At 32.4% G+C, this 15384-nt stretch overlaps 1 protein-coding gene across 1 annotated transcript; it reads left to right on the top strand.

The window, feature by feature from the left end:
- On the top strand, nucleotides 1-6798 carry LOC107838785 (zinc finger protein SHOOT GRAVITROPISM 5). Its single transcript, XM_016681982.2, has 3 exons — nucleotides 1-419; nucleotides 1624-2023; nucleotides 5940-6798. Exons 1-3 carry the CDS (start codon nucleotides 335-337, stop codon nucleotides 6595-6597), a joined length of 1143 nt encoding a protein of 380 aa, XP_016537468.1. The 5' UTR covers nucleotides 1-334; the 3' UTR covers nucleotides 6598-6798.
- The last annotated feature ends 8586 nt before the right edge of the window (nucleotides 6799-15384 follow it).

Below are 15384 nucleotides of genomic sequence, written 5' to 3'. Positions count from 1 at the left end.
ACAAAACAAGACTATACATCTTCAACCTTATTTGCTCAAGGTAGAAAAAATCAATAAAAAACTTTCAATAAAGTTCATATCAAAAAAAAAAAAAAAGCTTCAAAAAGCTTAAAAAGATAACTAAATTTTCTCAAAAGGAAAGTGCCCTCCCACCAGCTTCCAAAAAAGTAACAACCCCCCACCCCCACTCCCACCCCCATCCCCCCAAACAAATAAAAAAACTAACCCCACCCCCCACTAGTTACAAGTAGGGTATACACTTGTCTAAATATATTTCATCTTTTTTATTTTTATTTTTTCCCATTTGATCTATAGTTATACAAATTTCTCCTCCATGTTGGATAATTCTTCTTCTGAACCTCTTAATAATTCTGCTGAAAATTCTAATAGAAGGAAAAGAAGACCAGCTGGTACACCAGGTAACTAATTAATTAACAAGTTTGGAAAAAAAATCAAAATTAAATTCTCTTCGTTGAAAAATTATATTATTATGTAAATAATATTAAGGTTAATGGAGTTCAAGAATTTCTTTAGGTTACGCGTTTAAATTCTAGATGTGACATTCTATTATTTTTTTAATTCCCTTTTTCTATAAATTCCTGACTCTGTCACTCGTAGTAATTAATAAGTCTTGAGCCTCTCATAAATATTTTTATTTATAAATTGTTTAATACCTTGATATAAAATAATAGATGGTCAAGAATTGCATTTGTTTACAAAATTTAAATTCAAGGAGTGGCATTATTCTCTATAGTTTGTTTTTTTTTTTTGAATTTTTTTGTATAAATTCCTGGCTCGGTCATTGATATGAGAAATGATAATTCTAGAGTTTTCTTCGAAGTATCTCTTAATATAAGGCGAAAAAATCTAGTGAAATGACAAACGGGTTTAAGAATTTCTTCTTGTTACATATCTAAACATGATAAAAATATATAAATTGTTGAATCCCTTCGAATAAAATGGCAAAAGGGGATTCAAGAATTGCATCTAGTTACACATTTAAATACTAAATATGAAATTTTTTTCGTTGTTTATAAACCGTTGAATCGCCTAAGTCTAGTGAAATGACAAAGGGGTTTAGTTTCAAGAATTGTGCTAGGTTATACGCTTAAATTCTAGGTGTGGCATTCTATTTTTTTTTAGTTATTTATAAACCGTTGAATCCCCTAAGTCTAGTGAAATGAAAAAGGTGTTTAATTTCAAGAATTGTGCTTGGTTATACGGATACGTTTAAATTCTAGGTGTGACATTCTATTTTTTTTTTTTAGTTATTTATAAACCGTTGAATCCCCTAAGCCTAGTGAAATGACAAAGGGGTTTCAAGAATTGTGCTTGGTTATCTGTTTAAATTCTAGGTGTGACATTCTATTTTTTTTTAGTTATTTATAAACCGTTGAATCCCCTAAATCTAGTGAAATGACGAAGGGGTTTCAAGAATTGTGTTTGGTTATACGTTTAAATTCTAGGTGTGACATTCTATATTTTTTTTTAGTTATTGGGGTTTCAATAATTGTGTTTGGTTATACGTTTTAAATTCTAAGTCACATTCAATTTTTTTTTTAGTTATATATAAACTGTTGAATTTTCTTGACATACGTTTTGTTATATATATATATATGTTAGATCCAGATGCAGAAGTGGTTTCACTTTCTCCAAAAACACTTTTGGAATCAGATAGATACATATGTGAGATATGCAATCAAGGTTTTCAAAGGGACCAAAACTTACAAATGCATAGAAGAAGACACAAAGTGCCATGGAAGTTAGTGAAGAATGAAAATCCACAAGTTAAAAAAAGAGTATTTGTTTGTCCTGAGTCAAGCTGTTTGCACCATGATCCATGTCATGCACTTGGTGATCTTGTTGGAATAAAGAAGCATTTTAGGAGGAAACATAGTAATAATAAGCAATGGATTTGTGAGAAATGTGGGAAAGGTTATGCTGTTCAATCTGATTACAAAGCACATCTCAAGACTTGTGGTACCAGAGGACATTCTTGTGATTGTGGTCGCGTTTTTTCCAGGTTACATGCTTTTCCTTTTCAAGAATTTCGTTGAGTTTAAGTTATATATACTGTTGGTGTGCATTGTGGTTGCCTTTTTTTTTACAAGTTTCATTTCAAGAATTTCATTTAGTTTAACGTATATATACTGTTATTGTGTGCATTGTGGTCGCGCTAATTCCAGTTTCTATGATTTTCGTTGAGTTTAAGTTATATATACTGTTCGTGCGCATTATGGTCGCGATTTTTACAGGTCGCATGATTTTTCTTTTCAACAATTTCGTTGAGTTTAAGTTATACATATATTTATATTATGATTGATTCCTACATTGAGGGAGGAGCGTCTCAATAAAATTAGTGGCCTAAAGCCAAATTGTGTTACATATATAAATATACATACAAAAATACTACTGTAATAATTTAAAATTGTCTTATTTGTTCTTGCACAGTAGTTGTTTCGATATAGTATTTTTAAAAGACACTTAATTAATCTTTGACTTCACATGTTAATATGATTACTAATAAAATTAAGGATTAATCTTTGCTAATTAGATGTTAGTCATTTATTTGCAATGCATTAACTTGAATGTTGTTGTTAAAACTTTATTTATTAATAAAAAGTTTGACGTGTTTAGTTTAAAGTTCTAAAATATTTCTTATAAAAATGAGATATCTTTTTCTCTTTATTATTATTATTATTATTATTATTATTATTATTATTATTATTATTATTATTATTATTATTATTATTATTATTATTATTATTATTATGTTTCAGATATTTTTTTTTAAAATGTATTTCACAATCTTCATTATTATTTCAAGTGAAGTTAAAACTATAGAGTTTATTATTGGAAATTTTGAGGCCTCTGTGTGACTTAACAGTGACAAAAAAAATAAATTATATTAGTAATATACGTAACTTAAAGTTTTAAGTTATATGTAACATTAATATAAAAAATTGTAAGAGGAAAAGTGAAGTTAGCTCGAGTGGTTGAGCACCTTCCCCATATACCGATAGGTTGGATGGTTCCAGTCACGGCTTGTGGCACTAGCGGTCATTCTTGTGACTGTGACCGCGTTTTTTTCTAGGTTTCAAGATTTTACTTTAGAAAATTTCGTTGAGTCTAAGTTATATATATTTTTAGAGTGATAACTGTTATAGTAGATAATCTGTGTTATATTCAAGACATTTATTTGCATATCATTTGTGTAACCTTATAGTGAAAGAAAAAAAAATTCTATATCGACACTATACATAACTTGAAATTTGAATTATACATAACTATAATGACCTTGTGACTTTCATGAAAATCTTTAACCATTTGTTTAGTCATTTCTTTTTAATATGTATTTAATTTTACTTTAAGTTTTCCCATAATCCTAACCACAAGTAGTAATAATTTGTTGCTAATTTTATTTAATAATGGATTAATCTTTTATAGATTAGAGGTAGATTATAAAAAGTTCTAGTATTACTTAGAGATAAACATTCAGTATCCATTCGAACTATGGTCAAAGTTACTACGATACACTTCAACTTCACAGGGGTCTTATTACCCCTCTGAACTCAATTTTAACATATTTTTATCACCCTTTTGTGCTGACGTGACACCTTTATAACATTGAGGCTCACGTTAAAGGTGTCACGTTAGCTAAAAAAGTTGATCAAAGATGACACATCAGCATAAAAGGTTGACAAAACTACGCTAAAATTGAGTTCAGGAAAAGTAATAAGACCCCTGTAAAGTTGGAATATGTCGTAGCAAATTTGATCATAGTTCAGAAGTAACTAGATACTCTACTCTATTACTTATTAGTGTTTTAGTGAAAGATTAACGATGAATTTCTTAGCTAATTTTTTAATTTTACGGAGACAAATAAACATAGATCAAATTTATTACTTAGAGATAAGCATTCAGTATCAATCCGAACTATGATCAAATTTACTACGACACACTTCAACTTTACAGAGATCTGTTATCCCTCCGAACTCAATTTTAACATATTTTTATCACCCTTTTATGCTGGCTTGACACCTTTATAACACTGAGGCTCACGTTAAAGGTGTCATGTTAGCTAAAAAGGTTGACAAAAGATGACACGTCAACATAAAAGAGTGACAAAAATACATTAAAATTGAGTTCAGAAAAGGTAATAGGATTTTCGTAAAGTTAGAGTATGTCATAGCAAATTTGACCATAGTTCAGGAGTAACTAGATACTTTACTCTATTACTTATTAGTGTTTTAGTGAAAGATTCACAATGAATTTTGTAGCTAATTTTTTAATTTTATGGAGAAGTAGTAGACAAATAAACTTTTTTTTTGATTTTTTATCTGGTGTTTAGTATCTGCATTAGAGTCCGACTAATCAAGATTTGCGTCAGATAAGGACCCATTCAGGGGAGGGAGTATCGCTCTCTACCACAAATTTTTTCATATTCAGAACTCAAATTTAAAACTTTTGATTAAGGGAGGAACAGTCACATACATTCACCGTACCAAATCGTTTGGTGGACAAATAAACATACATTGCTCAATGTTGATACAAATTCCAAAAGCATATATGACTATATATACTATAACTAGAAGCTAGCCATTAGAAGTGATACACTAGCTAGCTTTTCTCTATTCCCAATAAATGCTTCACTCTTTTTAAATGTATAGTCATTGTCAAGATAACAATGTGCATCTTTGTTTGTGCTGCATATTAATTGACTTTCACATTCTGTTAATTTAATATTACTAAGTGTCCAGTATTTTTGAATTATGATTAAAGTTGTTCCGCTATTTCAATTTTATAGTAATTTTATTATATTTTTGAACTCAATTTTTGTGAATTTTTTCATTCTTTTAGTTAGAAGGGTTTGGATGTGGTGTGTGCCTTTGATTTATTAGTGTACAGTATTACTTTATGGATGTCCTATTTCTATTATTTCATCTTGTTTCATATTTTATTACGATTTTGTTTACTGTCCTCTGTCTTGAATCGGAGGTCTATCGGAAATAACCTGTCTATTTCTTCGGAGGTAGTGGTATGAACTGCGTATATTTTACCCTCCTCAAACCTCACTATGTGGGAATACACTGAGTCTGTTGTTGTTGTTTTTCATCCTTTTATGCTGACGTGATACTTTTATTACATAAAATGAGTAAACGTCAAAGGTATCACGCCAGCTAAAAAGTTGACAAAAATATACTAAAATTTAGTTCAGAATGTAATAGGGCCCCCATGAAAGTTACAGTGTGTCTAGCAAATTTGATCATAGTTCAGGGGTACTAGATGTTTGGAGCAACAATAAAGTTATTTTCATGTGATTTATGAGTTATGAATTTAAATCGTGAAAGCATTCACTAATGTTTAAATTTATATACGATTCATATAAATATCTTTTATATTATCAGTTTATTTTTACCTGTTATAGCAAGCTAAGTAATCTATCCGAAATGAAAATAATTAGTTTCTCTATTATTTTTTATTGTAAAAAATACATAAAGTAACATACTTAAATATTAAATTACAAAAAATAACAACACTTTTATCAAATTACATTTTGTAGCATATGCATTTGTATTTTTGTAGCAACAGTTTGCAAAAATACAAAATACATATTGATCATAAGGGCAGTAAAAATCATATGTATCTGTATTTTTGTAGCAAGAGTTTACAAAAATATAAAATACAACTTACTATATTATGTAATTATGAAACTGTTATTATGAAACTCATCATTAAGGAAAGAAGTATGTTATTTCGGAATTTTGTACCTTTTGCATATTTTAACCTTTTCCTTTTATATGATAATCCCTATTTTGCTTTTTCTTGGCTAATTACATCCCCTAGTTACCTAGCTAGCTAGTTATTTTGCAAATTTCAAGATATCAAAATTATTAATTAATTAATTAATCCTTATTTATTATTTAACCATATTTCAGGGTGGAAAGTTTTATTGAGCACCAAGACACTTGCACTGTAAGAAGATCAGTTAGGCCAGATTTGCAAACATTGCAACCAACAACTGCTTGTTCTTCAAGGACTGCTTCAAGTACTAGCCCATCAAGTGACACAAATTTGCAAAAAATAACCACAATGCCTTTGCAACATAATTTAGAACTTGGCCTTTTACCATCAATTACAACTACTAGTCATGATCAACATCATGAAAATCATCATCAAGAACCACATTTGAAATTATCAATTGGTGGATCATCATCATCACAGTGTATTGTACCAAAAAATGGCCAGGAGGAAAATGAGGTGGTACTGAATTTGGCTATGGCTGAAAGAGCGTACGCAGAGGAAGCAAGAAGACACGCGAAGAGGGAGATGGAATACGCGGAGATGGAATTCGCGAATGCAAAGAGGATTAGACAACAAGCACAAGGTGAAATTGAAAGAGCAAGAAAATTGAAAGAAGAAGCTATTAAGAAAATAAGTTCATCAATTTTGGAAATTACTTGCCATGCATGCAAAAATAAATTTCAACAAAATGCACCAATTGAGAATAATAATAATAATAATAATAATAATATTGAGTCATCACCAGCTATGAGTTACATGTCTTCAGCAACAGATATTGAAGGTGAACAATGACCAAAAAAAAAGATTATGTAATGTGTTGGTATATTTGTGTTCGTTGTATTTTGTTAATGTAGGGTTTTGTATTTTTTATTTTAATTGTTTTAGAAAGAGGATTATTAGTATGTGTTTATTTTGAATAAAACTCATTTTGAATCATTCCAACAATTATTTCAATTTTTATTTTTTTTGGTATGAAGTTGATCTGTTGGAACTGAGGCGTAGTTATTGTTATAACGGCGTTTGCGTTAGTGGTAGATCTCATAAATGGATTATGTTATGAGAATTATGACCAAATTTGTTACGATACACTCCAACTTCATGGGGTTCTATTACCCCAAACTAAAATTTAGAGTATTTTTGTTATTCTTTAGCTAACGTGGCACCTTTGATGTGGGTCCCATTTTATGTAATAAAGGTGTCACGTCAGCACAAAAGGACGATAAAAATACGTTAAAATCGAGTTCAGGAGTAATAGAATCCCTGTGAAGTTGAAGTATGTCATGGTAATTTTGAAATATATAGTTTGGAGATACTGAATGTTTTATCTCTATATCTTTTGTAAAAGAAAGAAGAGTACAGTTGATTTATATGAAATTTGTGAAGATGGACTTAAATTACATATTTGAAGCACTTTTCCTAATTTGAAATTCAACTATATAACAAAACATTGATTTTGAGATAAAGTGGAATACAATTCCACAAAATAATAATAATAATGAGTATAAAAATAGTTGTTTTTTGACATATAAGTCAAATACCTATCAAAATTATCCAATTAAATGGTGATGAAATAATTAGAATTTTACATGTCTTTTTCATTTTTTCTCCTTATAGAAGAACAAATTAAACTTTCATATCAAGTGATCTGAATAATTTATGCTATTATGAATAAAATGAGAATGTTATAGCTAAGTTCATTACTTTTTAATATATTTTGGAGATAAGCATCCAGTACCCCTCGAATTATGGTCAAAGTTGTTACAACACACTCCAACTTCACAGGGATCCTATTATCCCCTGAACTCAGTTTTACCATATTTTTGGCACCCTTTTGTGCTGATGTGACATCTTTATTATATAAAAGGGGACCCACGTAAAAGGTGCTACGTCAGCTAAAAAAGTTGATAAAAGGTGTCACGTCAGCACAAAAGGGTGACAAAAATACGTTAAAATTGACTTCAGGAGAATAATAGGACCTCTGTAAAGTTGGAGTGTACGCGTCGTAGCAAATTTAGTCATTATTCGTGGGTACTAGATGCTTCACTCTATATTTGGTTAAGCTCTTTGACTTTTTTTATTTTTCGTTCAGTGTCTGGTGCCTGCATTAGAGCCCCGACTAATTCGGATCGTGCGTTGTAGGGTCCATTAAGGTGACAGCGCTTCCAACAGAGTTTGCTTCATACCCAGGATCGAACCCTCGGCCTCTGGTTAAGGATGAGCAAGCTCATCCACCGCAATGGTGGTGTTAAGCTCTTTGATTATGATTATATAGTTGAAATTAAAACTCAAGTGGGACAACTTTACAGATCCATATTTTTAGATAATGGTTTCACTTTAATTTTACTATTTAATCATGTATTGTTTGGTCAACAAGAAAGACATAATAAATATATATCATGGCATAAAAATATATTGTAATATGATGAATAGTAGGACCAAATATCCATTATGGACTATTGGTGACAATATATTTTCCTAACTCCTTATCTATATCATGATAAAGAATAATAATGTCTAATACATACTTTAAAATAATTTTTATTCAATTGCTGGTATTTTCCTGTGTGTCAATTTATATGACCGTAAAGAAAACCATTTAGTAACTCGAACTATGACTAAATTTGTTACGATACACTCTAATTTTACAGGAAATTTATTACACCAGAATAAACTATTTTTCTCAACCTTTTTAGATGACGTGACATATTTGATGTAGACTCCGTTTTTATGTAATAAAGGTGTCACGTCAGCACAAAAAGGTGATAAAAATATGCTAAAATTGACTTCAGGAGGCTAATAAGACCCCCATGAAGTTGGAGTGTGTCGTAGCAACTTTGATCATAATTTGGAAAGGTACTGGATGGTTATCTCTACGGCAGTATGTGATAGAGTAGTAAATGTAGAAAAGAAAGATTTTTGAAGGTCGTGGTTTAAAGTAAGTCATAGTTATTTTTCTGATTATATATAAATTATCTTAAACAAACAAACAAACCCAATATATTCCCACATCGTGGGATCTGGGGAGGGTAGAGTGTACGCAGTTCATACCACTACCTCTAAAGAAGTAGAGAGGTTGTTTTCGATAGACCCCCGGCTCAAGACAAAGGACAGTATATATAGAGAAAAAAAAATGTATTGAACATGATAAAATAACATAGGTATGACATCCACCAAAAATATTGAACACTGCCAAACAGGACACCAAAGCCCTCCTACCTACTGCCTACGACTCAACCACATACCTTAGCCCTCTATCCTAATGTTTTTCCTCCATACCTTCCTATACTGGGTCATGTCTTCAGTCAGCTGTAACTGCTCCATGTCACGTTTAATCACTTCCCTCCAGTATTTCTTTGGTCTACCCCTACCTCGCTTGAAACCATCCAAAGCCAACCTCTCACACCTGAGAATTGGGACATCCGTGCCTCTCCTCATCACATGGCCAAACCATCTCAACCTAACCTCCCGCAATTTATCCTCCATCGACACCACTCCCACTTTCTCCCGAATACTATCATTCCTAACCCTGTCAGCCCTTGTAAAACCACACATCCAACGCAACATCCTCATTTCCGCCACCTTCAACTTTTGAATATGAGAATTCTTAACCGGCCAACACTCCGCTCCATATAACATAGTCGGCCGGACTGCAACTCTATAGAATCTGCCTTTCAGCTTGGGGGCACTTTCTTATCGCATAATATTCCCGAACCGAGCCTCTATTTCATCCAACCTGTCCCAATACGGTAAGAGACATCCTCATCTATCTCTCCATTCCCCTGAATCGTAGACCCAAGATACTTAAAACTATCCCTCTTGCAAACCGTTTGGGAATCCATCTTCACTACCACCTCCTCCTCTTGCCTCGAGTCACTAAACTTGCACTCCAAGTACTCCGTCTTAGTCCTACTCAACCGAAAACCTTTAGACTCCAGGGTTTTGTCGCCAAACCTTCAGGTTATCATTAACCCCTTGTCGCGACTCATCAATCAAAACTACACCATCCGCAAAAAGCATACACCAAGGCACCTCGTCAATACATCCATCACCACGACAAAAAGAAAACGAACTAAGAATCGATCCGTGGTGCAACCCAGTCAAGACCGAAAAATGCTCAGAATCTCCTCAACCGGAAAATACATGCTTATTTTCATATACTTTCGCCACATAAACAAGTTTAAGAGATAAGTAGAAAAAAGAACTAATAATGGCTAATACAGTAATTCCACTAAACTACTCCACCAAAATTGTGCATTCTGGCAACAGCATTATTATCACCGTCACCCAAGTCAGTACCATTACATATCACAAAATCACTAAACAATCTTGATCCTTCAATTTTCTTTTTCTTTACAGAAATCTCCCTTCCATTATTAATTCAACTTTATGCAAGTTATTTAACTATCTACTTTTGCATATTCAAAATTAGACGACACAAATATCGGTTGAGATTAAGTTAAAACTGCAAATTAATATATTAGACCTAACATTATTTAGGCAAACAATCTTGTATCATAAATGGACATCAAAGAGTAAACTGCAATATAGACATATCCTAAATTCAACGAATATAATGACATAATCTAAGAACAATAAATCCATGTATAATACCGATTTGTTGGGTTAAAGCGAATAATACGTAACATGAATTTCGCTTCGAAGATGAGGCCCATAACCATAACAAGGCTCATGAGAATCTATGACATATATTGCATATGATCGAAATTTCTATAGTGTATTCAGGTTTTAATAGAGCGTCAACCAAACACCTTTGATGCGTACTTTGACTTTGAAATAGCATATTCACCGAGATTCTGAGAATCTAACAACCTATTCTATGCTTTTGCTACAACAAAATCTAAATAATTCTTAAATATAAAAGAAAAGGTTATTCTATGCTTTTGCTACAACAAAATCTAAATAATTCTTAAATATAAAAGAAAAATTAAAAGGAAGAATGGAAAGTGTTAGAATTTTTTAAGTAAAACAAAATCACGAATAATTCAATGCATAAAATATAAATTGATTTGAAAAGCCGACTTTACACACATAATAAAACTTTTTTCCAGTTATTTTTCCATATATTTATTTTCCCTGTCTAGGTAGAAGAGGTAGAATATTTTCATGTTTAAATAGAACTCTTCTAAAGTTTAACATTAATTTCATATAATTTGTTTTTATCATATATTTTAGAATTTTACGTATAGTTCAAGGTGGAAATAGAGCATTTTCCCTTTATTAAATCTATTTATATAGGAAAACAGTCAGAAATATACTTAAGCTTTGGCGAAATTTGCTGTAACAAGTCTTAACTTTGCGGGGGTTCTATGACTCCACTCGACTATTTATTACCGTATTTCTGTGGCATATATTTGTCTAGCAGGATCACTTCAAACTCTTACGCACTCAATGTGCGTGTATTTATGCTGTGGTCCAACTGGAAAAATATATGTCATAGAAATATGGTAATAAATAGTCGAGGAAGGTCATAGGACCCCTGCAAAATTGAGGCATGTTACAACAAATTTTGCCAAAGTTTAGATATATTTCAAACCTTTTTACTATATATATATTAGATTAGTTTTTAAGACAAATATTTATGTTGGAGTCACTAAAAGGCAGACTCCACGATGACATAAAATCCATCAAGTTAAATCCTAATAAGAATATTGGGTTTTTGATAAATTATTTATACATATTAAGTGAATATTTATATATATGGCGTGTTTGGTATGGAGAAAAAATATTTTTCTATTTTCTCATGTTTGATTAGTGAAATTTTTGGAAAACATTTTTTCTAGGAAAACAAAGTTTCTTAAAATGAGGAAAATGATTTTGTTAGCTAGTAGATGCAGATTAAAGGCATAATATATAAACAGAAATTCAATCTTGATCTGGTTGGTAAGCAAGCAGTCCAACTTTGGAAGTGCATATTTTGACACTTTAACTTAGTCTCAACAGGTAATTAAGCACTTCAACCTGTTCCCATTGTATCTGTTGAACAGCTGACACTGACGTGACACATAAATCTAGGAGGTTTCTAGATGATCATTTGTAAGTACAAATGTTTAATTGACACGGTGAAAACGAGGTGAGGCGTCTAAATGTGCATCTCCAGATTGGAGTGCTTGTTTGCCAGTTGATGCCTAGTTTGGTGTCTATTTATGCAACAACAACAAAAACTCCAGTGTATTCCCACATAGTGGGGTCTAGGGGGATAAGATGTACGCAGTCCATACCACTACCTTCGGAGAAGTAGCAAGGTTGTTTCCGATAGACCCCCAACTCAAGACAAAGGATAATAATGAGTTCATAATAAGAACATGAAATAAGATGGCACAACAGAAATAAGACACCCACACAGTAATACTCTACACTTACGTATCAAAAGCACCCCCACCCCAACCCTCCCACAAGTACTAGCATTCTATCCTAATTCGTGTCCTCCACACCTTCCTATCTAGGTTCGTGTCCTCAGTAAGTTGTAACTGCTCCATGTCACGTCTAATCACCTCTCTCCAATACTTCTTCAGCCTACCCCTACCCCGCCTAAAATCATCCAAAGCTAGCCTCTCACACCTACGAACTGGGGCATCCGTGCCCCTCCTCATCACATGCCCAAACCATCTCAGCCGAATTTTCCGCATCTTATCCTCCACCGAAGCCACTCCAACCTTCTCACGGACAGTCTCATTCCTAACCCTATCACCCCTAGTAAGCCCACACATCCAACGCAATATTTGTATTTCCACCACCTTCGATTTTTGAACATGAGAGTTTCTGACTGGCCAACACTCTGCTCCATACAACATGGCCAGCCGGACTGCCACTCTGTAGAATTCGCCTTTTGTCACACCCCTATTTTTCACCGCATCTGACCCCGCTAAGGAGTTGATTTTAGAGAAAAATGGGTTTTTCCAATTAAAGTGACGTTTTGAAAAGGGATTATTTTATTTACAGAGTCGCCACTTGGAATTGAGTTTGGGTGTTCCAAGTCACCTTATTGAATCCATATTCAAAATGAAATGACTCTTTATTTTTTTTGGTCTGCGAACTAGAAATTCGGATAAGGAATTTTGTTGATCGAGGGGAAGGTGTGAGGCACCCCTCGAGTCCCGTGGTTCTAGTACGGTCGCTTTTATTGACTTATCTTGACTCAAACTATTTTTATTAAATTGTGTTAAGGCCTAAGTTCACTCATTTTTATTACACTAAAACTTGTTTAAAACTCTTGTATTAAATAAATCGGTGGAAATTAATTTTAAAAAAATAAAATATTTGTCAAGGTGCGTTATTGCATCCTTGAATTTTAAAATGTTTCGAAAAGATGCGTATGCCGCATTCTTAATTGAGACGAAAATTTAAATGGACCTAAAATTTTACCTAATTATTTAATGTTAAAGGCGTACCTACTGAAAATTCTACCCAACCTTAATAATGATTTATAGCAGTTTTCCATTAAAAAGAATTCTTATAATAATAAAATAAAAAAGTCTTACTAATTACCACAAATAAAATAATAAACTATTAATGAAAGATATAAAGTGATATCTATTATACTAATCTTGATTCCCAATTATTATTATTATTATTATAATAGTTATTATTAATATATTATTATTAAAAGAATATATATACATACAATAACTTATGCGTAATACAATTTCCAGGCTCCCTATTTTCTTTCTTGTTTCTCTCTCTCAACTATTGTCACTGCCAGTGACGACAGCGACATTGGTCTTCTTCCGTTCGGATGAGACAACGACGGTATTGGACTAGTGACAACGATTTTAGTTGACCGGCAGTTTGGAGGAGATGACGGGGAAGTATGATAGTGATTTTCTGGTGAGCAGCGGTGGGAGAGAGGAAGATCGGTGCCTGTGGTAGCCGGCTCTTCGATGTTTTCTCCGGATCTAGTTGGGAAGGGTTAACGACGGGAAAGGGGAAGAAGCGGACGACGCGAAGCTTTGCCGACGGCGGGAAAGGGGTGGCAGTTGAGGGATTCCGGCGATGGGGAAGAGGGAGTTGACAGTGGTAAACGCCGGAGAAAACACTGGTTTATGCGTTTTTTGGCAGATTTTCACCGGATCTGATTTATTATTTTTTTTTGGTGATTCCGATGGGTTTCACCGGGGAAAATGGAGGCAAGATGACTGATGTTTTGTATTCCGGCAGATTTCGTTAGTGATGATTTTCTTACTAGACTTTGACGAAACATCACCGGAAAACGAAACAACTTTCAATTATTCCATGTTTCTATCTGACTGGTTTTTCATCAATTAGTTTACTATGTATAGTGGATATGCATATGTATTATGCAGTATATCTAATGCTCACTTTTCATATATATATATATATATATTTTTGTATATTACAGTGAATGTGTGTGTCACCCCCCTTGGGGTAAAGTGGTCATGCATTTACAATAAAAATAAACCAAATCCCATGCAGCATACACAGATATACCATTTGAAGATACATAGACAGTAAACTCCAAACCAATAATTATAAGTTAGTATCCACACATCAGAAGCTATTATAAGTAATTATTGGTACTTAAACTAGAAATATTAATTATTAATTAATGATATAAAAATCTGAACAGAAGAAACGGATAATAAAAAGTTAGATCCATACACAATTTGAACTACTTCGTAATAATTGAATCAAGTCTCATACAATTGTGTTGTGAAACTAAATTACATGGAAAGATCGAGGGTTACCTCTTGGGACACTTTACTTTTTAATAGCTAACGTTCAAAAGTCACAAACCATAAACCACGAACAAACCTCAAAGTTTGGGACGTGAGGGATTTTTTGGGTGTTGTTGTAATTGTTGTTGATTTTCTCTGAAAGTTGTAAGGAGGGAGTAGTTGTTTTTTCTTTCTTTTTTTGTTGTTGCTTTTTGTCTGTTTATATAAAATGTACGTATATATGTATATGGGTATGCATCGTGTGTTTGTGTGGAGAAAATGGGGGAGAGGTTGAATGGAAGTGGGAATTGTGGGCTGGTTTGGGTAGTTTAGGTCTTTTTTTTCTTTTTATTATTATTATTAATAATATTTTAAATAAAATAAAAATGATTAAAATCTATTTAAAACTAATAAGTTAATAACTAGTCTTAGAAATATGATTAAAATAATACTACAATCATTAGATTATTTATTAAAAGTTAAAAGAAGAAAACCAATATAATTTAGAAAATTTCCTTTTTCCTAAAATATATAAATAAACAACAAAATAAAAACTTATTAAAAAATGTGACTCTATTTTTGTAGTTTTCAAAATTTTTAAAACAAACTTTGTTAAACTAAGATAAAATTGAAATATCTAACTTAGACCTAAAAATAAAATACATATATATATTAAACACTAAAAATGACGTAAAACATTAGGTTTTGGTCAAAAATTAGGTGTTTACACCTTTCAGTTTTGGTGGCACCTTCTTATCATACAACACTCCCGAGGTGAGCCTCCACTTCATCCATCCCGCTCCAATATGATGGGAGATATCCTCATCAATCTCACCATTCACCTGAATCATCGACCCGAGATACTTAAAACTATCCCTCCTACAAA

This window comes from Capsicum annuum, chromosome 8, assembly GCF_002878395.1.
Source record: "Capsicum annuum cultivar UCD-10X-F1 chromosome 8, UCD10Xv1.1, whole genome shotgun sequence".
Taxonomy (NCBI): Eukaryota; Viridiplantae; Streptophyta; class Magnoliopsida; order Solanales; family Solanaceae; genus Capsicum; species Capsicum annuum.
The sequence above is the reverse complement of the archived record's forward strand: the minus strand, read 5'-3'. Positions and strand labels throughout refer to the sequence as shown.